This window comes from Nelumbo lutea, chromosome 5 (assembly GCF_056320005.1).
Source record: "Nelumbo lutea isolate HS-2025 chromosome 5, American lotus-T2T, whole genome shotgun sequence".
NCBI lineage: Eukaryota > Viridiplantae > Streptophyta > Magnoliopsida > Proteales > Nelumbonaceae > Nelumbo > Nelumbo lutea.
Genome location: NC_142688.1, coordinates 46,147,898 through 46,172,898, shown reverse-complemented (window position 1 = coordinate 46,172,898; position 25,001 = coordinate 46,147,898). Strand labels below are relative to the sequence as shown.

Genomic DNA, 25,001 nt, shown 5'->3' with positions numbered 1-25,001 from the left:
TATTAATATGGTTGACGTGGCTTTTTATTCACCGTCCGAAGCTGAAGGAGCGAAAAATTATTTCTTCTCTGGTTGACTACTGCTTCCAAAGGGCGCCCATGGATTTAGATTTCCGAGAAAATTATGAATTCTGTGACATTTTCAAAGAGAGTGTAACTGAAATCTAATAAATTTCAGACACTTTCAAAGAATATTTTTTAATGGTATTATTGTATATCTGTAGACTAAATTATTAATTAATGTGGTTGACGTGGCTTTTTATCAACCGTCCGAAGCGGAAGGAGCGAAAACTTATCTTCTCTCTCTGGTCAACTACTGCTTCCAAACTCCAAAGCCATGGATTCAGCACGCTCATGTGAAATCTATTACCAAAAAAAAAGAAAAACTGAAATCTAATAAATTTTTATAATTTTAAAATTTCAACTACGAAAAAGAATACTTTAAAGACAAATTATTAAATTAATATCCTTGAGAGATTCCCTACTTAACACCGGCTTGACGTCGGGTCTATCCTGCGACGTGAACTATGTTGTCGAGAGGGAGTGTGGAACGGGCAATACGTACTGGGGCAGGTATTTATGAATCATTAAATGGATGATTATTATATGAATGATGAACACCGCCGGTAGGATTATAATCGCTGACAACCTGGTAAGTTGGTGTTCTGTATGTTTGTTCTACTGATTAAAGCTTTGGGGATTTATGAGCAAAGGCTTCCAAGTTCCAACACACTATTATTCTTATCACCTCTTCATTGAAAGAATATGGCGGAGGCAGTGGTCAGCTTCCTTCTCAATAAACTGGAGTCTTTCCTCACAGAACGAGAGAAAGAACTGAAAGGAGTGAAAGGAGATATTAGAGAACTCAGGGATGAACTAGAAAGCATGCGTTCTTTTCTTAAGAGTGCTGATTCAAGGCAGGAGAGTGACGAGGGAGTGAAGGCCTGGGTGGAACAAACGCGTGACGTAGCATATGATATTGAAGATGTTCTTGATGAGTTTTTTCTTGAAACAGAGCAATCCAACCACCACGGCGGATTCTTTGGTTCTCTGCAGAAAGCAATCTACACGTGCCCACGGACTTCAACACGGGAACGGATTTGCTCTCGCCTACAAGAAATTAAAACATGGATTCTTAAAATAAAAGAAAGGAGCGAGAGATACCAGTTCAGCAGCTCAAAGGGAGATTCAAGGTCTAAGGATGCATCGTATGATCCACGGGTGGCTTCTCTTTACATTGAAGACACTGAATTCGTGAGCAGAGATGGGTCTAAAAATGAATTAATTGACTGGTTAGTGAAGGGAGGATCACAACGAACAGTGATTTCTGTTGTTGGCATGGGTGGAATTGGCAAGACAACACTTGTCAAGAAAGTCTTCGACGACAAAACGGTGGAAAGACACTTCGATTGCTGTGCTTGGATCACCATATCCCAATCCTTCAGAGTTTCGGATGTCATGAAGACTATGGTCAGGAAATTGTGCCAGAAGGATATTGTGCCAGAAGGAATCGACACAATGGAAGAGGAGCAATTGATTGATATTCTGAGGAATTATTTACGGCCAAAGAGGTACGTAGTTGTGTTTGATGATGTGTGGAGTATGAACTTTTGGGATTCCATACAACATGCACTACCTCCTACCAATTACGGTAGCAGAGTCTTGGTTACAACACGAGATGCTGATATAGCATCTTACTGTTGTAGAGAGTCATCGACTCATGTTTGCAACCTCAAACCTCTACCTCATTATGATGCCTGGGAACTCTTTTGCAAGAACGCTTTTCCCTCTGAAGATTTGAAGGGTCAATGCCCAACAGAGTTGAAGGAATTGTCTGTTCAAGTTTTGAAGAGATGCGAAGGCTTGCCTCTTGCAATTGTAACCATAGCTTCTTTATTGTCATTGAAAAACAAGACTGTACAAGAATGGACGAAATTGTATGATAGTCTTGGTTCGGAGTTGGTCACTAATCCCATCTCTGCTGAAAAACTGAACAGAATATTGTTGTTGAGCTACAACAATATGCCATACCACCTAAAACATTGTTTTTTATACTTTAGCATTCTACCTGAAGATTATGCCATTACATCCATGAGACTGGGTCGCCTTTGGATTGCTGAAGGATTTATTGAAGAAAAGAAAGGGAAAACATTGGAAGAAGTAGCAGAAGACTACCTAAATGAGCTTATCCGTAGGAATTTGGTTCAAGTGGTAAAAAGGAATGATTCAGGGCAGGTAAGAACTTGTAGGGTACATGACCTCTTACGTGAGATCATTCTTTACAAGGCCAAGGAAGAGAGGTTCTGTGATGTTTATGCAGAACAGAGCTCAAGTAACTTGGATGGCAGAATGCGACGCCTGTCGATACTTAAAATCAACTATGGCAATCATGGCATTCAGAGACTAATGGAAAGGTATTCCCAATCCCATCTTCGCTCCTTATTCATGTTTGTGTTTGAAAATCATCCAACAGGCTCGTTGGAAAATATGTCTTTTGCCAATTTTAAAGTGTTAAGAGTATTGGATCTACGAGATGCACCTTTGGAGAATTTTCCAAATGAAATTGTAAATCTGCTTCATTTGAGATATTTATGCTTGAGGAACACAAAGATAAAGGCCATTCCCAAATCGTTGGAGAAGCTACGGTACCTACAAACTCTGGATCTTAAATTTACCAAGGTGGTGGATTTGCCCATCCAGCTCTCAAATCTTAAACAGTTGAGACATTTGTTATGTAACGAGCCTAAGTTTGTGTCTAACGGTGTGCGGGTGGCAAAGGGTATAGGGTGTTTAACGGCCCTGCAAGACCTTTATAGTGTTAACGTGGAGCAGGGCGGTAGTGAGCTTGTTAAGGAGTTGGGTGAGTTAAGCCAACTCCGTAGGTTGGGCGTTTCAAACCTGAGACGGGAATATATGATGGATTTGTGTACATCCATTGGGAAGATGTCTCACCTCCGGACGTTGTGTATAGAATCTAATGAAGAGCAGCTTATAGAATTAGAATGCATATCTTCACTTCCCAAGTTGCTTCAACGTCTGTATTTGCATGGGCCCTTTGGGAAGTTGTCAAGCAGCTTGATTCCTTCACTTGATAATCTAGTCAAACTACAACTATTTGGGTCAAAGTTGAGGGATGATGGCTTTCGTGGACTTGAGACATTGCCCAACCTAATGTGTCTCAAACTTCTTGATGCTTATGATGGGGAGGAGCTACATTTTGGGGCACAAGCATTTCCCAAACTTAGATTTCTGTACCTTATGTATCTAGAGAGATTGAATTTTGTGACGATACAGGAAGGTGGATTGGCTGTTATTCAAGACTTCTGTATAGCAGGTTGTCAAATGTTAAAGAGATCACCAATGGGGATCCAATACCTCACACAACTTCAAAATCTAATGTTTAGTAAAATGCCAAAGACTTTTCAAAGGAGGGTGCTACTTCTGGATTTGCATAACCTATTCAATCAAATACCTCTTATCGGTTTCGGTTTTATGGAGCGAGAAAAATGGGTAACATATACTGCTCGTCAATTTTATAACATAATGGTTGATTTAAAGGATGCTGGTTTTGGTTCTTTCGCTAGAGTCTGCACTTGTGTCTCACCATTTCATCATTTATTCGGTAAGTACCAACCAACCATATATAGCAGCCAATACTCTTTCTTCCTTTTCCTTTGTTTCAATTTTCTCTTAAATCTGTTATTTGGTTACGACAGAACTGACAATGCAAATTCTTGGTGCGGACAAACCGGAAGAGTAAGTTAATATTTTAGTTGCACATGTAATCAATTACTGCGTTTATATTTTAATAACCATATTCTATATATATTTCATTTGCAACAATATTAATGAAATTTCATATTGTATCCTTCTTGATTTCTTATAATAGAGAGACAAAAACCACTAAAAGTTTGATACAGAAGAGGCGACAGGATTATATTGAAGCATGTCGTGCCTGCACCAGTATAAATTGGGTACATATGTGGGGAGAAGAAATACCTGAATTTCAGCTGAACCTTTTCCGCACAATTCAAATGGTCTGTTATGATATTGATATGGAGTGCTACATCAGTATTGAAGAAGACGTGATAGAGGTCGACTATGGTAGTTGTTGGTTGTTACATGAACAAATTATTGAGGATATTGATGGGCCCACCTCTAGTCCTCCTACCAAAAAGAGAGTTGTTACTCTAGAAGGAGCTCCAATCAAAGATGGAATAGTCACTAAAGAGAGACCAGCTAGAATGAAAAGGAAACTTTTTCATTAGGGAGTTTCTTAGTTAGGCTAATTACCTTGATTGCATGTTTTTATTCTTATAATTATTTTCCATATTTGTTCACCACTGTATTGTATATAATACCCTTGTACAATTAAATCAATATTAATGAAGTTCGACCCATTCTTTTAGAATTATTATCTTTTTCTTCATTAAACTCTAACTTGGTATCAAAGCCAAGTCTTTGTAACCTAGCCATGGCTTTCAACACTACAAATGTATTTGAAGCAATGATCTCAAGCTCGACTTTTTCATGGAGTCCTTCAATGCCAATGAATGAAGGCCAGTGATAAGTCTGCATTTTGATGTCTTAAGGGCATTATTTCAGGGGTATTTTTGGCCTTAGAATAGTCAAAGTGTCCCATTTTCCTAGCTAAATTCATTGTTGTGACCTTTGAGGGTCTCTGTGCAAATTCTGGGGAAAATTGAGAAGTTTTCATGGCTGAAATGCAGTTTTTGGGAAGCTATATTTGGAAATTGGAACTTTGAAAAATGATGATAGCAAACCCTTAGGCTATGTTTGGTTTCAAGGAAATAGTAGAAAAAGGAAGGAAAAGGTAACAAAACCTTTACAAATCTTGTATTGGTTTTCCTACATTTTCCTTCAAACCAAACATAGTCTTAATTAATTCTTTTAAAAGAGAGAAGGAAATCCAAACCAGTAGGATAGGAGACAGATGTCAAAAAAATTGTGGGTCTTTCGATTTTCTCCCCCAAAAATTTTTGTATAAATAAAACAAAAACAAATTAACTTCGTATAAATTACAACACTTTGGGGTAGTCACATATAAGTATCTTGACCTTTCAATTACAACACTTGAGTATTCTGGACTTTCAAAAATATCGGTCAGTTAAATATTACATAATATCAAAAACACCCTTCTCATTGTATATCTGAGATCATTCTCAAATAACCGAATGTCTCCCCACCATGACATTCTCACATAGACAAAAAACTACATATTCAAATTTTCTAACAATGACGTTATCTGGTAATAATTTTACTCTGTAGAATGATCTCAAAATTACACAAAAAATATTTTTAATATTATGTAATATTTAAGTGATGGAATACTAATAAATGGACCCAAGTGTCTATTTTTTAAAATTTTATGTACATAAATATTATAATTGAAAGTTTTCTGTCACTACCTCCAAAGTAAAGAGTATCTATTTATATTTTACCCTAACTAAGACGTTGCATCACACTGCACATTCTGAAGATGAATAATTTAGTAGTATTGTTATCATCATATGGCTGGTGGGAAATAATTCAGTAGGCCCATCAATATAAAATAATTTTGGTGAAAAGAAATCGATTTTATAAAATTGAGGGGGGCGGTGTGTTTTGTTTTGCTGAGAAAAAATTTTAAAAGAAACAACGGCAATTATTTGAGGATTGGACGTATGGCCGCCCAACTTGACGGAATGAGTCAACATGAAACGTAGGAAAAAGGAACATAGTAACGAAAAAGGGTTAGATTATGAAAGGGAAAAAAATGAGACTAGTTAATTAGAATCATAATTTAAATAGTAATTTTTTAATGAATATTACTTGGAACCCAACAACCATCAAATAACAAATGTCAATAGAAAGTGGGTCATGTTTTGGATTTGTGGACCTTTCATATAGAAGGCAATTCAGTAATGAAACCAACCCAAGGTTTAAAGTATTCACACATATCAGTCAATATCTGTTCGTATCAGGCTATTAGTTAGTACTTATCATGCCAATCAGCCAATGACTTTCAAATACGCCCTTACGGGAATTAATTTAGTAAGAGAACAGAGGTATATGAGGAGATGTACAAACAGACTAGGGGAAACCCCTAGAGATTACACAAGAGGAAACCTATCACAATACAAACCTGTCCTCGATTTGTCAAACCCTAGCCAGCCATATGAGCTATACACAGATTCTTCTGACTTTGCCTTTAGTGGGGTCTTGATGCAAGAAGGGCATCCCATCGCCTATGAGAGCCGCAAATTGAATGATACAGAGAGGATGTACAATGTACAAGAGAAGGAGATGACTGCCATTGTCCACTACCTCTGCACATGGCAACACTACCTGCTTGGCTCCAAGTTTGTGGTCAGGATTGACAACATAGCTACTAGTTACTTTCAATCACAGAATAGCTTAAGCCCTAAGCAAGCTCGATCGCAAGATTTCTTAGCGGAGTTTGACATGACTCTAGAGTGCGAACCAGGGCCAATGAACAGGGTTGCTGATGCACTTAGCAGGAAGGCCGTGCTTGTAGCCTTATCCACAGGTGAAAGTCCCTCTAGATGCCAAATCAGACTGGACCTCATTGAGTGCATCAAGGAAGGATTCCAGAAGGACCCCATTGCTCAAAGTATATTGACAGCAACTTGTGAAGGAAAGACTAGGCAATTTTGGGTTGATGAAGGCCTTCTTTTGACAATGGGAAGGCGAATGTTTGTATCGAGAGTTGAAGACTTGAGGAAGACTCTCCTACATGAGTGTCATGACAGATTATGGGCAGGACACCCTGGGTGGCAGCATACCTTGGCCCTTCTACAACATGCCTACTATTGGCCTCGTATGGAGGAAGATGTTCGAGAATATACAAGGATATGCCTGATTTGCCAACAAAACAAGCCTGAGCGCACCAAACCACTTGGACTCTTACAACCTCTTCCAACACCCTCACAACCTTGAGAGAGTCTTTCCATGGACTTCATCAACGGTCTTCCTAAGGTGGGAGACTATGCATCCATTGTTGTTGTTATTGATCGATTTTCCAAGTATGCCACTTTCATCCTAGCACCAACGCACCTCTTAGCTGAAGACACGACATATCTTTTCTTCAAGCACGTTGTGAAATATTAGGGAGTCCCACAGAACATTGTTAGTGATCGGGATCCCCGATTTACTAGTGCTTTCTGGATAGAGCTATTCAAGCTTCTTGGTTCAAACTTGAACTTCTCTAGCAGCAGCCATCCAGAGTCAAATGGGCAGACAGAGCGAATGAACTCCCTCCTCGAAGAGTATCTCCACCATTTTGTATCAGCTACACAGAAAAATTGGGTACGATTGCTGGACATTACACAGTTCTCCATCAACATGTAGAAGAGCTCCTTCGCCAATCAGAGTCCTTTTGAAGTCGTCACCGGTCAATTACCAAGTTGTCTGCACAGCATCGTCAACAACCATCAAGGAAGAAGCCCTCGAGCCTTCACTTTCACCAGGGAATGGAAAGAATACCTTGACCTTACCAGAGCCTCACTAGAGAAAGCCTCCAAAAGAATGAAGAAATGGGCGATTTGGGTAGACAACCCGAGAACTTCCAAGTAGGTGACCTAACCTTAGTAAAACTCCACTCTATACTCATTGCCTTAGGTTTTTTCAAAGAGTACACCCCAGGCTTGTAAGAAAATATGAGGGACCCTGTGAAATCCTATCCAAAGTAGGTGCATAAGCCTATAGACTCAAAGTACCCATTGGCTAAAAGTCCACCCCATCTTCCATGTAAGCCAACTTAAACCCTACCATGCTGACAACCAAGATACCTTCCGAAACCGAATCCAACACACACATCCAACTTACCAACCAACCAAGAACTGATCCCTTGACTCCATCCTCAACCATAGGTTGCCCAATCCTCCCAAACATCAGAATGGGAGTACCTGGTGAAGTGGAAGGGACCTGCAAAAGAAGTCACCTGGGAGCTTGCTAAAGACCTCCTTCCATTCGCAATGAAACTGGATGAGTACTTGAGGAAGAATCTTTGAGGACGAAGAGTGAATTGAGTGGGGGAGACTGTGACGGATCAGCCACCATCATCACCATCAAGCACACCATCAACATGCCATCTAAGTGTCTTTATGTGTCTTGGGTTGGGTCATTGTACTCTTTTTGTAAAGGGGGGTATGCTAATGGAAATTATGTAAATAGTAGTATGAATATTCAATATTTTGATGTATTGTTCTACCACTTCCCCCAAAAGCTTAACGTACTCTTTGAGGGGAGGTAGGTAGTCGAGTGAATCATTAGCGTGTAAAGGTTAAGCACGAGGTCCCCTCGACACTAAACTGTTTACTTATGCTTGCCACCGATCTATGCAATACAAAGAGCCTTTTGTCTAATTTGTGCATTTGTTGTTGCTTTGTTGATTTCTTATTGACTAAATAGGCTTACTCGTCAACTAGCGAGTGCCACATGGGCCCCAACACATAGCCCCATGACACATGGGCATAGAATTCATTGAGGCCCATGAGGAACTCCATGAGATGTGATTGTTGTTGGTAAGTGCTAAAGTCTTTAGATGACACACGGGAACAGATCGGGGTCAGTGCGAGAGTTGTAAGCTCATCCCAATAGCATTTTAGTGCATTGTATTAAGTTGCAACAGATAGAGAATGTTGGTGATGGGTAGCAATGGCACATTGGAACTGATAGATTCGAGGTTTGTTGCTGATGGAGAAGTGTTCCCGAAGATACTTCCAGACAGCAAATGTAGATTTAGCATATATGATGCTAGGGGCAAGGTCTTTGTGCAGTGAATTCAAGATCCACAACAATACCATGCTGTTCACCCGAACCTTGGACAGAAGTAGATGGCCTATTGGTGCTGGCTTGGTTACAGAACCATCAACGAATCCCATCTTGTTCTTGGCTGATAAGGCCATAATCATGGCGTGTTCCCAGGTAACGTAGTTGTCACCGGTGATGGGAACAGTGACCAGTACTGTACCTGGGTTATTCAAGTGGTGTAGGAAGAACAAACTGTCAATGTTGTCGACGGTCGTAGACTCAGCCAATATTCGAGTGTATTAGGAATATGCTGAAATTAGGAATCCATTCCATGTATATCTTCTTATCTTTTTAACTCCTTTCCTTGGCATGTATAGTTTAGATAGGAATTAGTTCCCATAAACTTAGGAGGTCTTCTTATCTTCTTGATGGTTGTAACCATGTATACATATTTGAGTTTTCTCAATGAATAAGCGACAGAAAGAATCAACCAGCAAGCTCTGGTTTTACATGGTATTAGAGCCACGAAACGGAAGTGAGAGGTCTATGTTCCAAGACCTCTGGAGATCATTGGCGGCAGTGACGTTGTTCGGTGCCGGCAAAGGATAGACTTTGCACTCCAGATTCAGTTCAACACTCCGTCTTCCACAGAGTTTGATCTTCGCCTTCGTCCTACCAAGGCTGCAACCGGCAGTTCCGTTTTGATTTTCGTTTTTCGTAGATTAGACAAGAACTCTACATAGTTCTTCGGTCTTCTTCTTCTTCTACAGAAGTTCCGTTCGGCTGAAACTGTTGATCGCCTTCTATTTTTGGGCAACCAGCGGAAGCGGCGGTTTCTCCCCTTTAGCGAATATTAAGAGGCGGGAGTCGTTCCAGCGGCGGTGATCTATTACCAGCGGTCGAAATCGCAACAGGAGGATTCAACTCCCTTTTGTCTTTTTGGGATTTGGATTTATGTCAAGACTTGTGAAGTACGACATCAGCCCATCGAGACTCCAACGGCTAGAACCAGCTCAGCTCGAGCAACAGCTGAGAAAGCTCCCCTTAATGGCAAGTCTGGACCCCCTGTCAGATTTGTTATAATAGCCCATGTGCGATGTGCGTTAATGATTATAAATGTTGGTATTACAGAAGGAAAATGTGCATCATTTTTCCTAGGAATTATCTATTCTTCTTTTCCATAGGAGGTAGGGCTGCCCTCGATGTAGTTCCTGAGGTGGGCTTTGAGACATAGTAGTCGGTATGGCTGAAAACAGAGAAAAAGAATAGGGCAGTGGTCAATTGAAAAGGAACGTGATTTCGCCCTACCTTTTAACGACCAATGACAATCCAGGTAGCATTATCACACAGATCCAGCTTAGAGGTGACAACTATGATGAATGGGATCGAGCAATAAGAACGGCGCTACGAGCCAAGAAGAAATTCAGCTTCATCGATGGATTGGTGAACAACCTTCAGACGATTCAGTAGAATTGGAAGATTGGTGGATGGTGTATTCCATGCTAGTGTCATGGATTCTGAATACGATTGAACCTAATTTGCGTTCAACCGTAATGTACATAGAGATTGTGAAGACACTCTGGGACGATATAAAGGAGCGATTCTCTATCGGTAATGGACCACGAGTTTAACAACTCAAATCCGAGCTGGCAAATTGCAAACAAAGGGGTATGACGATTCTGAATTACTATGGCAAACTCAAGATGATTTGAGAGGAATTGGGAAATTATGAGCAATATCCCACTTGCAAATTGCAAACAAAGGGGCATGGGATAAGAAGTGAGATTAAGAGAAACTTCATCAATTTTTGATGGGGCTAGATGACATGGTCTATGGAGGTGTGCATTCGCATATACTAAGTACAGAACCTTTGCCAAGTTTGAATCGAGCCTTTGCCATAGTGATTCAGGAGGAGCAAGTTCAAACCATGACCTACGCAACGGAAGAGAAAACTGAAGCTGTGGTCTTCATAGCCCATGCAGGGAAGTGGCAAAGCGAAGGCAGAGACAAGAACGTGGTATGTACTCACTGCAACAAGGTAGGCCACGATGTAGAGTCTTGTTTCGAACTGATCAGCTACCCTGAATGGTGGGGTGATCGGCGAAAAAATAATGCTCGTGGAGCAGGCCGTGGGCGTGGTGGACAAAAACAAGGAGCAGGAGCAGGAGGAAAAGGTCGTGGCAGCCAAGTCAAGACCAATACAACCAAAGTCTCTGCGTAAGGCAATGCGTCTCAAGGAGAATCAATTGATGCAGCCAAGACTGGGTTAAATGGACTGAGTAGTGAGCAGTGGAACATGTTACTCAACCTTTTGAACACACAGAAAGAGGGGAGTCAATGACTAAGTGGTAAGCAAAAATTGTCAGAGTGGATAATAGACACAGGGGCCTCTCATCATATGACAGGAAGCCTCGAGTCGATGAGACATAAAAAATGTCATTCCATGCTCTGTCGGGCTATCAGATGAGAAAGCGAAAATAGCAGAGAAAGAAGGCACAGTTGCACTGGACGATCATCTGAAATTGGCTAATGTTTTATATGTGCCTAGTTTGAATTGCAATTTAATTTTTGTATCACAATTGATTAAGGAATCGAATTGTATTGTCCAGTTCACTAATAAATTCTATTTGATATGGACCGCACTATGAGGATGCTGATTGGAGCGGGTGAGCAGCAAGAGGGACTCTATTATTTCTGGAGCATTGCATCAGCAAGAGCAATGAAGAGTACAGAGAGTAGGACGTATGATATTTGGCATCAAAGGGCGTGGGCATCGACAGAAACAACAATCCAAAAGGTTGAAAGATTATGTGCTTCACACCGCACAGTGAGTGAGTCCCTCTCTACATCTCTTTGCAAGCTCACCCGACCAATCACATTCTGTAGGTAGTCCTTATCCCATAGATAACTATGTGAATTGTAACAATTTTTTTTGTCGACATCGTGCTTTCTTGGCAGCTATTACTGCAGGAGTTGAATCTATTTCTTTTACTGAGGCCATAAAGGATGAAAAATGGAGAGATGCAATGCAGAAAAAAATACAGGCACTTGAAAATAATCAGACATGGACTGTGGAGCCTTTGCCATCCGGAAAACGAGCCTTAGGATGCAAATGGGTGTATCGAGTCAAGTATAATGCTGATGGGACAGTGGAAAGATGCAAAGCCCGTCTCGTGATTTTTTGGAACAAGCAGGTTGAGGGAATTGATTACAATGAAACTTTTGCTCTAGTTGCAAAAATGGTTACTGTCTGCACCTTTCTTGCAGTTGCAGCAGCTAGAAATTGAGAGCTTCATCAAATGGACGTGCATAACACATTCTTGCATGGTGACCTTCATGAGGAAGTCTACATGCGAATGCCTCCTGGTTTTAGTCAGATAAACCAGGCATGGTGTGTTGATTGCGAAAATCTCTGTATGGCTTGAAACAAGCGTCGAGATGTTGGTTTGCTAAATTAGCCGGAACCTTGAAGACATATGGATTTCAACAATCATGTTTGGATTACTCCCTCTTCACCTTTCGTCGAGACAAGGTGCATGTGCTTGTTCTCGTATATGTGGACGACATTATCGTGTCAGGTAATGATCGTATAGCAATTCAAGTCTTCAAAAAATATTTGAGTGACTACTTTCATATGAAAGACTTGAGACCATTGAAATATTTTTTGGGCATTGAAGTTGCCCGAAACTCATTAGGCGCTTGGTGGGCATTGGATTACTTGGTGCCAAACTTGCTCCTTTTCCTTTAGAGTAGAATCACAATCTCGCCTTGACAGATGGGCCTCTTTTATCTGATCCTGAGCGATACAGGCGCTTGGTGGGCAGGTTTATTTTATCTCTCAGCAACGTGTCCAGAGTTGTTTTATTGTGTGCATGTTCTGTCACAATTTCTGCAGCAACCACAGGAAAGACATTGGGAGGCTACATTGCGGGTGGTGCGCTACTTGAAAGGAAATCCTGGTCAAGGAATTCTCTTGCGTTCAGATTGTGACTTGCAGTTATATGCATGGTGTGATTCAGACTGGGTGAGCTATCATTTGTCCCGACGTTCTCTGTCTGAATGGTTTATTCTACTTGGGAACTTGCCCATTTCTTGGAAAACTAAGAAACAACACACTGTGGCTCGTTCTTCAGTGGAAGCAGAGTATCGTTCTATGGCCACTACCATGTGTGAATTAAAATGGCTGAAATGATTGCTATTGGCTCTTGGAGTTACGCATTCAAACCCAATGCGATTATATTGTGATAGTCAGGCAGCCTTACATATTGCAGCAAACCCAGTGTTTCATGAGCGTATGAAACATATTGAAGTTGATTTCCATTTTGTAGATGATGAGATTCAAAATGTTATTCGTCCTGTTTATGTGTCGATTACCGTTCAGCTGGCTGACATTTTTACAAAGGCACTAGGTCGCAGAGAATTTGAGTATTTTCTCCGCAAATTGGGCATTCACAATCTGCATACTCCAACTTGAGGAAGGGTGTTAGGATTATGCTGAAATTAGAAATCCATTCCGTGCATATCTTCTTTGTATATCTTCTTATCTCCTTTCCTCCTTTGCTTGGCATGTATAGTTCAGATAGGAATTAGTCCCCATAAACTTAGGAGATTGATGGTTGTAACCATGTATATATATTTGAGTTTTCTCAATAAATAAGCGACAGAAAGAATCAACCAGCAATCTCTGGTTTTATAGAGTGTGAGACATCAAGGTGGTAGGAGTAACGGAAGCCATGAAAGCCGATTTCCAGGAGTGCCGTTGCTCTAATACCATGTAAACTCAGATTGATCTGATTACAGAGAGAGTCTAGGTGAATGGTTGGATGTTGATTTGATTAAACCTTGATAATACAACTGTTAGAGTTTGATTTATGTAAACAAATTAACTTAATTACAACAAAACTCTATCAAATAGGGTTTATCAGGACAAGGAAGCGATACGATTAGTTTAAGTTCATCGTAGGTAGAAATATCATGCGGTGGACTTCATCATGAACTCTATAGCAGGTCTCTAATAGTTATTAATAGGTGGTTTGGCTGGATTCCCCTCCTTCCTAGAGAACTCTGTTATATAATTTTCTGTTAAAATGGTAATTATATATTTTGCATAAAAAATTCAGTTGGGAATTTCATCCCAAAGACGATTCATCTGTGCCATTAATCGGTTTTAGATTGGCTGAATGCACGCCTGCCTGAATTTTAATTTTTGTTTGGAAATGGCCTGAATTTTTAATGTTTATCATATATATTTTCTGATGCATACCTGTATTAATTGAGAATATAATTGATTATTAATTACATGTGGTTTTAGTTTGGCTGGATGCACAGTCGCCGGAGAGCACATAGGTTGGCAGCAGTCAACATGCTGACAGTTCTCCCACAAATCCACTATACTTAAAAAACTGAAAAAATCAATTCGATACGAAAGCTCTCAAATGTTTTTTTTTTTTTTAATTTCAACTGTCAAAAAATATATATATATATTTGAAAAAGAAGTTATTAATTAATATCCTTGAGAGTGCGCGTAATGGGGGCAACTGGACCAAGTATTCTGACAATCAATATCACCCAGATGCATAAAGAAATCACTCAAATTTTATGAATAATGGCTGGAATCTCGGAATAATCAAATGATAAATGTTAATACAAAGCGGGACACATTTCGGATTGCTCGACCTTCCATGGTTACTGTGAGCAGAGAAGACAATTCGGTAAAGCAAGCCATGGTCGACCTTTCCCCCACATATAGTGGGATCTTACCGTGTTCATGGTTTCTTAGTAGAAAATCGAGCACTTCGACTTTCAGGTAAAAATGGCTGTTCAACAAGTAGGCTGGATTCACACGGTTTACTCAGGCGTGACCTTTCCCACGAGATCATTACCCTTCCAAGTGCTGTAAAATTATTAAAAATTTGTACCTGTCAACTATATATTATATGTTGAATATGCCATACATTATATTAGATGGTAAAAGCTTCATATAAGCTATTTTCTTTTTTTTTTTTTTTTGATAAAAAAGCTTCCTATAAGCTGAGGCTTCCTCACATTTTTACAATACACAGTACAATACTGCTATCAAAAGCTTCAGATCTGAGAGCAGAGAGACTATGGCGGAGGCTGTTGTCAGTTTTTGTCTCAATAAGGTTGATTCTCTCCTCAGAGAACAAGTGAAACAACTCAAAGGAGTGAAAGGTGATCTTAGGGAACTCAGGGATGAATTGGATAGCATACGTGCCTTTCTAAAGGAAGCTGATTCAAGGCAGGAAAGTGAGAAAGGAGTGAAGGCCTGGGTGGAACAAGTGCGTAGCGTAGCCTATGACATCGAAGATATTCTTGATGAGTTTGTGCTTGAAACACAACAATCCGATCACCACCATGGACTCTTTGGTTGTCTTCGAAAAGCAATCCATAAAGCCCCACAGGCTTTACCATTGAAACGGATGTGCACTCGCCTACAAGAAATTAAAACAAGGATTCATAACATACAGCAAAGGAGCGAGAGATACCGATTCAGCAGCTCAAAAGGAGACTCATCAAGTAGCTCTAATGATGTGTTGCCTGATCCACGGATGGCTTCTCTTTACATTGAGGATACAGACTTTGTGAGCAGAGATGGGCCTAAAAATAAATTACTCTTCTGGCTGATGAAGGGGGAATCACAACGAACAGTGGTTTCTGTGGTTGGTATGGGTGGAATTGGCAAGACAACACTTGTCAAGAAAGTCTTTGACGACAAAAGGGTGGAAAAACACTTCGATTGTCGTGCTTGGATCATTATATCCCAATCCTTCAGAGCTCCAGAAGTCATGAAGACTATGATCAAGAAATTCTATCAGATAACAGGGGATATTGTGCCAGAAGGAATCGACATGATGGAAGAGGACCAATTGATTGGTATTCTGAGGAATTATTTACAGTCGAAGAGGTACGTAGTTGTGTTTGATGATGTCTGGCATGTTAACCTTTGGTATTCCATACAACATACACTACCTCGTAGCAATAATGGTAGCAGGGTCTTGGTTACAACACGGAATGCTGAGATAGCATCTTATTGTTGTAGTAGAGGATCATCTGCTCATGTTTGCAACCTCAAACCTCTACCTAATGATGATGCATGGGAACTCTTTTGCAAGTATGCTTTTTCTTCTGATGATTTTAAAGGTCAATGCCCTCTAGAATTGAAGGAATGGTCCCTTAAAATTTTAAAGAGATGTGAGGGTTTGCCTCTTGCTATTGTAACCATAGCTTCTTTACTATCATTGAAAAACAAGACTGTACACGAATGGAAGAAATTGCATGACAGTCTTGGTTCCGAGATGGACGCTAATCCCTTCCTTACAGAAAAATTCAACAGAGTCTTGTTGTTAAGCTACAACAATCTTCCATACCACCTAAAACATTGTTTTCTATATTTTAGCATTTTACCTGAAGATTATGCCATTACATCCATGAGACTCTGTCGCTTTTGGATTGCTGAAGGATTTATTGAAGAAACGAAAGGAAAAACATTGGAAGAAGTAGCAGAAGACTACCTCAATGAGCTTATCCGTAGGAATTTGGTTCAAATGGTAATAAGGAATGTTTCTGGGCAGGTAAGAATTTGTAGGGTGCATGACCTCCTGCGTGAGATCATTCTTTACAAGGCCAAGGAAGAGAGATTTTGTGATGTTTACGCAGAACAGAGCTCATCAAATTATAAGTGGGATGTAAGAATGCGTCGCCTGTCGATAGGTCATACCAACAGTTGCAATACTGATATTCGGAAAATAATAGAAAGATTTTCCCAATCCAATCTCCTCCGCTCATTGTTCATGTTTCTGTCAGATAATCATCTAACGGGTTCCTTGGAGAATGTATCCTTTGCCAAGTTTAAACTGTTAAGAGTATTGGATCTACAAGACACACCTTTGGAGAATTTTCCAAATGAAATTGTAAATCTAGTGCATTTGAGGTATTTAAGCCTGAGGAACACAAAGATCAGGGAAATTCCTAAATCGATGGAGAAGCTACGGTACCTACAAACCCTGGACCTTAAATATACCCATGCGGTGGATTTGCCAATCCGGTTTTCTAACCTTAAAGAGCTAAGACATCTGTTATGTACTGGGTCTGGGGTTGCATTTCAGGGTTTGAGGGTTTCAAAGGATATAGCGTGTCTAACGGCATTGCAAAAGCTAACAGGAGTAAATGTGGAGCACAGCGGTGGTCAGCTATTTGTTAAGGAATTGGGTAAGTTAATCACACTGAGGAGATTTGCGGTCTTGAACATTAGACGAGAATTTATGAGGGATTTGTGTGCATCCATCGAGAAGATGTCTAACCTCCTTTCCTTGGCTGTGGAAACTAATTCAGTGGAAATGGAGGAGGAGCTGATAGACTTACAACATATAACATCACCTCCGCAGCTGCTTCAACGTTTATATTTGGATGGAGGCTTAGACAAGTTACCAGACTGGATGCCTTCAGTTGTAAATCTAGTCAAACTACGATTAACGCGGTCAAAGTTGAGGGATAACAATGCCCTAATTAGACGACTTGAATCACTGCCTAACTTGGTGCATTTGCAAGTATGGGATGGAGCATATGACGGAGAGGAGCTACATTTTGGGGCACGAGGATTTCCCAAACTTAAGTTTCTTAAACTTGCAAACTTAGATAGGTTGAATTCGGTGACGATAGAGGAGGGTGCACTTGTTGTGCTTCAAAAACTAAATGTAGGGAATTGTCCCATGTTGAAGGGATTACCGGTGGGGACCCAACACCTGAAACAACTCCAAAGACTAAGTATAGTTGATATGCCCAAGGCATTCCAGAGAAGGGTACTACTTGTGGATTATGACCTACTACATCAGTTACCTCGTGTCTATTTTCGTTCAGCTGGCACCAAACTTTCATACTTTCAAAATCAATTTTACAAGATAGCAAATGATTTGAAGAGATGTGGTTTCGGTTCTTTGCGTGGAGTGTGTACTTGTGTCTCACCATTTCATCATTTATTCGGTACGTTTACACTTAATAGCAACTAATCTCTAATTATTCTTTTCCTTTACTAATTTCTACTAAAATATTTCGTTTGATTTGTATGACAGAACTAGTGATGCAAATTCTCCAGGCAGATAAACCCTATGAGTAAGTCACTCCTTTTAGTTAATTAACAATTTTCTACCTAAAAAAAAAATAATTAATTAATTAATTAGCATCCTTGTAAGTTGTAAATATTTATAAATGGATTATGCGATAGGCACTTTGTTTGTTATATTCTCATATTCAAGTTAATCCATTTTATTTGCCAATAAATAATATTAATGGCTCTTGTTATTTTGATAGGAAAAAAAAGGCGATCGTAAATTTGATAAACGAGAGGCGTCGGAATTATTTAGAATCAACTATTGCCTCTATTAATGAAAACGGGGCGCAAATTGTTTCCGAAGAAGAAAACCCTGAACATGAAGAGCACCTCATCCGCACTCTTGAGACGATCTGGAATTGTATTGACGAAGAGTGTAGCAAAAGAATTGAAGAGGACATGATAGAGGTTGATTCTACAAGTTGTTGGCCACCACTTGAACATTCAACGCCAGAGCCATAAACTTCTTTCTGCAAGGTGATCACCCAAGCCAAATTTCCACAAGGAAAAACAGAGCATGTTCATTGAAGAGGAAGGGTTCAATTGATATGTTCTACCTTATTTTCAATTTTCAAATGTTAATTATTAAACGAATTTGAACTTCTTGGATTTGGGTATTCTTGCACAATGGTGATGGCATCAATTTGAGCATAAAAGTTTTTTTATCTCTAAATCATACACAGGACCATGGTACAGAAATTTGTACAAAATTCATTTTTATCATCCAATGGTTGGCTTTACCTGCGGCCCATCCCTAAGTTTTGGCCCCTCATAAAAATTTCTAGCTCCACCCCTGATCACATGTCCATTTAACTGGAATTGGAAACACCTTAGGCGGCGGCCTCAACATTGTAAATTATGTTTCCACTTTTCAGGTTAAATCTAGATCAACCATGATTCGGGTGAAAAGGAAAGATGCTTGAATTCAAATATATCAAATCTAAGGAGGACTAAACAGGGATTGTCCTTCATTTCTGCTGTGTTTGGTTTGAAAGAAAAAGATGGGAAAGAAAGTCAATTGAGAAAGAGGTTTTCCTTCTTTTATAGTTTTCCCTTCCTTTCCAGCGTGAGTATAATAAGAATTTGGATGTCCTACCCACACCTGCCCACAGGATACTACAACACTATATATTGGGAATATAATAGTTAAAGGGATGGATCAATCCACCTAGCTAGATGGTGATGTCGGTATATATTGGATTCAATGGACAAATAATAAACATGCTTTTTGATTATCCGAAAATAATAATATGTCCTTTTTGCACAGTTTCAATAAAGTACAATTACAAATATGTATATAGTAAATACATACAAAATACCAGGTTTTGTACTCTACATCTTATATTTGTACTCCTTCCAACTGAGCATTTGATAATGAATCTCAAGAAATTATGAGGCGTGTGCAAATGAAACATTGCTATAAAAGAGCTGCAATATTAGAAAGCAATGGTGAGTCGAAATGCTTACTCGTCAAGATCTAGTAAGTCATTCAGATGCCGTTCGCTTCTCTGATTCCTTTTAATAGGGTTTAAGCTTCATTGTTTTCCTCACATATTTTTTCCTAAGGCTGTGTTTTGTTACAGTGCAAATAAATTTGCATTGATACAAAACTGTGGCATTGTAAATGTTTTGGATGTTAATTTTGATTTGATTTTTGTTTTTTTTTAATTTTATCTTAGTTTGTTTTGTTGCAGTACAAATAAAGTAAAATAAGACCTAAAGTAAAATCCAAAATAAAATCTGATCAAATTTTACATTTATTTTCATTTGCACTTTCATACATTTGTACTAATGCAAATAAAATTGCACTGCAATCAAACACAGCCTAAATTGACGTTGTTATTAGAAATTAAAATGAAAGCAAAACTACCAACTATGGACGAATAGGTGAATCCTGATTTGCTAGAAGTGGAAATATTAGTGCATAAACTTGGTTGTGTGACCAATTAGGAGTGAATACACACTTTTGTTGCACCCTATCCAAATCAAAATCAATATGCTGAATTGGGCGGATCAATTAGATATATTGAATTGGACCAGTCCACTCTAAAGAATTTATTGAATTGGATTGGACCTGGTGCATCTATAACAGATTTATATTGAATTGGGTTGGATTGAATCAATATCCAATTTATTGATAGAAGGTAAGAATACAGGTGTCAATGACCCAAACTTGGGTTAGAACCAATCTAAATTAAAACCAAATTGAACAGATTGAACAGGTGTCAAGGTAGAAAAATGCACGTCTGAGCTGATTTTGTGCTGCAACTTGCAGAATGAAGGAGAGGTTAAAACTTGGAGGACTTGGGCTGCTTTCTACCACATCTTGCAGCAATGGATTATTCATTAGTGGTGTATTTCATTGGCAAATGGCAATTTGTTGACAATTCAGTGTTATTTGTTTGATTATTCGTTAAGGTCATTGCATTGGCAAGAGTTTCTGAAATCTAAAATGGTGTACCTAATGTTTATAAAGCATGGTATCTTCATTTTGTCTCTAGAAAAAGATAAAAAAGGCCCATCAACTCATGAATGGATTTGCACAAAGTGCATTTATTTGGTAATGTAAATATCCCATTAATGGGAACCTTAACAAGAAAAATTAGCCATACGAATGTGTCAATTACTGGGGAATTAATCCCATGCATCCCCCTAATGCAATCTATATCAACCAATTCAACCTCATTTGCTACAAGAGCCTTGCACAGCTACCTCACTAAGATCTTTCTTTTAGTACCTATACAAAGTACTCACCATTTGCTCCTGCTAAAGAAAGATTATCGTCAGGTTAATAGAAGATGAGACACTGACCACTGAACCACCTTGGAGGCTTGGATGGAATGATACATTTGATCGTTCCATCCACCTGAATAGAAACACTAAAGGACTTACTAAGGTTCCAATTATCCTTGCCAAAACAGATACCAGATAGGGCTGATCATTTCGAGCCCGGCCCAGCCCAGGCACGCACTAAGCCTGGAAATTTGCGGGCGGGCCTGGGTATTATGGTTCAAGCCCGGCCCAGACCAAATATTTAAATATATATATATAGCAACTATTACTAATTATTAATTGACTAAGGAGTCAAGACTAAAGTAAAATTGTAACTCTCGTAATCGTCTAATCTAATCGAGACTCGAGAGCCAAAAGGAAAAGGCCCAAAACCCCAAACCCAATCAATTAGACAATTACCCAAACCAAAACCGAAAACCCTTGTTGGCTCGTTCAAAGGAACACTACTTCAGTGCCTGCGCTTCTGGGTTCTGGACCTTTTGGTTCTAGCTTCTAGTTCTACTCTGCAATCTACATTGTGCACACTGCAGACGGTGGATTCATTGCTTCAGCACTTGCTTGCGGTTTCAGACTTTCAGGACCGTTTCTGGCCTTCTGGTTTCTGGCTTCCCGCTGAGATTGAGTTGGCGACTGACAACGGGGATTTCTCGATTTATAAACCTACTGCTTTGTGTTGGTGACGAATTGGTTTTAGTTTCAGCTTTCAGGTAAGGACTCATAGTCTCATAGACTCATGTTGTTTCTGTTTGGTTTGTTAATGGAAGCTATTTGCTTAGGATGATAAATTGATAATTCTTGGTGCAGCCTAGAATCATATATAAATATTCAACCGTCTCCATGTTATGTCATTCTAGGCCTTTTCTTTCAAATAATTTTTGGTTATTCATGCAGCCAATGTTCAACACTCTCGATGTTGTATGCATATATATGTATATTTCAAAATGGTTTCTATATCCATGTTTGATTTTGTAAGTTTTAGTGTAAAAGAGAAAATGGATTACAACCACATTTGAGAATCCAAAGTTAGTGAAGAAAAAGTCCCAATTCCAATTTCATTATGCTTGGAAAGCCCGGAAGCCAGGCCCAGGCCCAGGCCCAATAGGACCGGGCCTGGGCTTGAAAATTAGGCACGGGTGCCGGGTGCCGGGCCAGGTTTGGGCCTAGACTGAGGCCTGTAACTTTGATGCTAAGCCGTCCTAGGCCCGGCCCATGATCAAGCCTAATATTACATATGTCCCTCACTTTGAATTTTATCATCCGTGTTTATTGTGAAGGATTATATTATGGAATAGAAAGACAAGTAGTGAAAGAACTTGAGCGATGATGAATGAGAAGAGGATAAGGAGAAAAGGGAGAAACAATGAAGGAAAAAGTATTTATGGATAACGATTTGAGGTACCTTCTTAGGATTTTCATGCATTGGAGTGAGTAGGCATGTCTACTAGCTTTGAGGGTTATGAGACTAAAGGGATTGCCCTATATATATACCATTGTTTTCAACCAGTTGTTGACCCAATCAATTGAACCGTTCAAATTGTCACCCGGTTAGGATTCCAGATCTGGTTCAGTCAAGATCTGTCAAATGGTCAAAAATCGTTAATTTGGTTAAGAATTGTTTGACCCGACCAGTTCAACCGCTGACCAATTCGACCTGGTCATTAGATCGTAGTTTGCACACTCAATGTATGCAAGCTTTTGGAGGCTATAACTTTGCATTCCGTTGTCTAATTGGAAGACTTTTTTTTTTTTTGGGTAACTTTTCAAGATCTATGAGTTCCAATGAGCCGTAGGTGCCTTGCTCTCCTATTTTTGCAAAAAAAAAACTTTTTTTTTGCCTCAAATTACAATTTTTAATATTTTTTTATAAATAAAAAAAATTAAAAACACATCATAACCCTTCAATATGTTTTCTCTCCTATGCAGTCCAAGGTAACACTACAAGCATATAACAAGATTTAGGACCCATCCATCTATACTAATATATGCTTTAAGAAACTCAGATAATAAACTTTGATCATGCTGAACTTTAATTATCAATTAAATTTTACTTTTTTATTACTAATTTTTGTTTAAATTTTCTGATTAAATATGAAATGAGTATAGATCCACATCTATCCATACTCATAAATTTAGGAAAACATATCCAAGTCAATTCAGATCAAAACCAAGTTTATTTGCTGCCTATTATCCATTGAAACGGATTTATACCGATTTCTATACATACACAGGAGTACTCACAACTCACAAGAATCCATGAAGGTAAAAACCAATTAGTCGTTGTACCTACAAACTATTTAAATTAAGAAGTGATTATTCATAGACTTAATCGGACTAGATTTGACTCAAGCAGTACTTGGAAATTTACGAGATTTGACTCCAATTGCATTAGAAGTTAAATCCATGATAAGATAAAAAAAAAAAATGGTTTAATTTAATTAAATATTGGCAAAAGGACATTATGAGAAATGAACTTCTATGAAATTCTAGTAAAAATATGGTTTTCATTCAAAAATACATCTCTTACGCCACAAAGCTAGGCATGACAGGGTACACGGAAATAAGAAGGGAGGTCTTATCTGTTGAGAAGATAAACCGATGCCCTACAAAACCCACCAAAATACTTAGAAGAGAGAAAGTAAAAATAACTATGAGCATTCATCCACTCATTCAAAATGGTAAAACAGCTTATGCAAATTGAAAAAATAAGCGGAGAAGTACGGACAGGTCCAATGCAGATTTCTGAATTCCACTATAATCTATAAATATTTAAAAGCTCAAAATCCCCACTCTATACATCAATACCCGCCCATGAGTAGGCATCAATTTCGAGCTGGCACCTATCCCAACTATAGTTTGGGCTTAAAAATTCTGACCCTGGGCTGAATCATCGTTCTCCTAAAAACAAAAGACCTTTGTTGATTGCCTGTTAGGTGGAAAGGGCTATTAGGGGAAAAATAACTTTACTGCCACTAGAGGTCCCCAAAAAACTGCTAAAAGAACTCTAGAAGTTCTAGCAGAAGTTTTCTCAACTGCCAGTAAAGAACAGAAAACTACCAATAAAAGATGAACTAACTACCGCTATAAGTGCCTATTAGCGGCAGTCAAAGACATCTTTAGCAGCAATGACGACTGCCGCTAACTCTATATATATATAAGCTGTTTTTTAATTTATTTCTAATTTTCTTAAAATAATATGTTTTCTCTACATTCATCTAAATTAAAATGAAACACAAAATCAAAACATCAATTACAAATAAAATTTAAAAATCTATTATCCATTCAAAACTTTTGAGTCAAATACACTTTAGTTTCAAATTGATAAATTCTTGGTTTGTACAAGAGATGTTCCATTCACAATGCCATTGGGAGCTTTTGAAATCAAGACTCAGCATGCCTATTCTACTGCTATGACTGCTACGTCCTTCGAAACCTTCCACAAGTAAGCACTTATGCCTACTAAGCCTGCTATTTCCTGTAGAACCTTCCACAAGTAAACTCCTATGCCTACCAAGCTTTGGCGATTTTGATGTTAGTGGTATCTGCACAATCAGGTAAGTTAGATTTTCAAACACAGCTGGAGAAGAGTTCTAAACCTGGCATCCAAAATAGAATACGATTACAGATTTGACTCTTATGTATTTCCATCCATTAATCATCTTTGAGAAAGTGTTCCATTTCCTTGTGAGCATTTATTCAAGAGAATTCTAGCATCCAGTTTGCATCCTACATATAAGCAAACCAAATATTTCCTAAATGCAAGAAACATAACATATGACTTGGTATATTACTAGGATAGCTTCCAAACCACACCCAAACCCATATGAAAAATGACACTCTATTCTGCACATTAGTCCATATATTATCCAAACAATTCAGTTATTCTTGTCATACATCTATAATGGAGTTAACAGTGGTATCATTCATATGTACAAGGAAACCACTTGTATATATTTTATTGTTTCTTCAAAATAAAATCAGTCATTCAACAAAAAGATTTGCACCAGAACTTCAAATGTCAACCAAGATTTGAACTTATTCAGCTACTACTGCACTCAGTTGTTATTACATTTCGATATTACAAATCAGTTGCACTTATCTCTATTTTAGGTCAGTATCATACGGCTTGTCTCCTTCATATGTATAACCGGAGGCCACTGCTAATAAACGACCATCTCTGCTGAAGGATAATGCTGCAATGCTAGCTTGTATGGTATTTTGTGTACTGCATAAAAGTAAAACTTAAAACCTTTCCCGTACAAGTTTACAAGTGAAGAGAGAAATTAAGGGAAAGGGTAAAATGTTACACT

The 25,001-nt window shown here is 38.8% G+C and overlaps 2 protein-coding genes across 2 annotated transcripts; both read left to right on the top strand.

Annotated features, from left to right (window-relative positions):
* Positions 1–553: 553 nt before the first annotated feature.
* LOC148852142 (disease resistance protein RPM1-like) lies at positions 554–4,400 on the top strand. Its single transcript, XM_088947350.1, has 3 exons — positions 554–3,621; positions 3,716–3,755; positions 3,889–4,400. The coding sequence occupies exons 1-3, from the start codon at positions 765–767 to the stop codon at positions 4,265–4,267; spliced, it is 3,276 nt and encodes a 1,091-aa protein (XP_088803476.1). The 5' UTR covers positions 554–764; the 3' UTR covers positions 4,268–4,400.
* A 10,412-nt stretch (positions 4,401–14,812) lies between these two features.
* LOC148852141 (disease resistance protein RPM1-like) lies at positions 14,813–18,516 on the top strand. The gene is made up of 3 exons (XM_088947162.1): positions 14,813–17,774; positions 17,864–17,903; positions 18,102–18,516. Exons 1-3 carry the CDS (start codon positions 14,882–14,884, stop codon positions 18,361–18,363), a joined length of 3,195 nt encoding a protein of 1,064 aa, XP_088803288.1. The 5' UTR covers positions 14,813–14,881; the 3' UTR covers positions 18,364–18,516.
* The last annotated feature ends 6,485 nt before the right edge of the window (positions 18,517–25,001 follow it).

Coding starts and splice junctions, on each gene's coding strand:
- LOC148852142 (XM_088947350.1), top strand. CDS start 765: ATGGCGGAGGCAGTGGTCAGCTTCCTTCTCAATAAACTGGAGTCTTTC. Junction 3,622..3,715: donor ACCATTTCATCATTTATTCG/GTAAGTACCAAC, acceptor TGGTTACGACAG/AACTGACAATGCAAATTCTT. Junction 3,756..3,888: donor GGTGCGGACAAACCGGAAGA/GTAAGTTAATAT, acceptor TTCTTATAATAG/AGAGACAAAAACCACTAAAA.
- LOC148852141 (XM_088947162.1), top strand. CDS start 14,882: ATGGCGGAGGCTGTTGTCAGTTTTTGTCTCAATAAGGTTGATTCTCTC. Junction 17,775..17,863: donor ACCATTTCATCATTTATTCG/GTACGTTTACAC, acceptor TTTGTATGACAG/AACTAGTGATGCAAATTCTC. Junction 17,904..18,101: donor CAGGCAGATAAACCCTATGA/GTAAGTCACTCC, acceptor TTATTTTGATAG/GAAAAAAAAGGCGATCGTAA.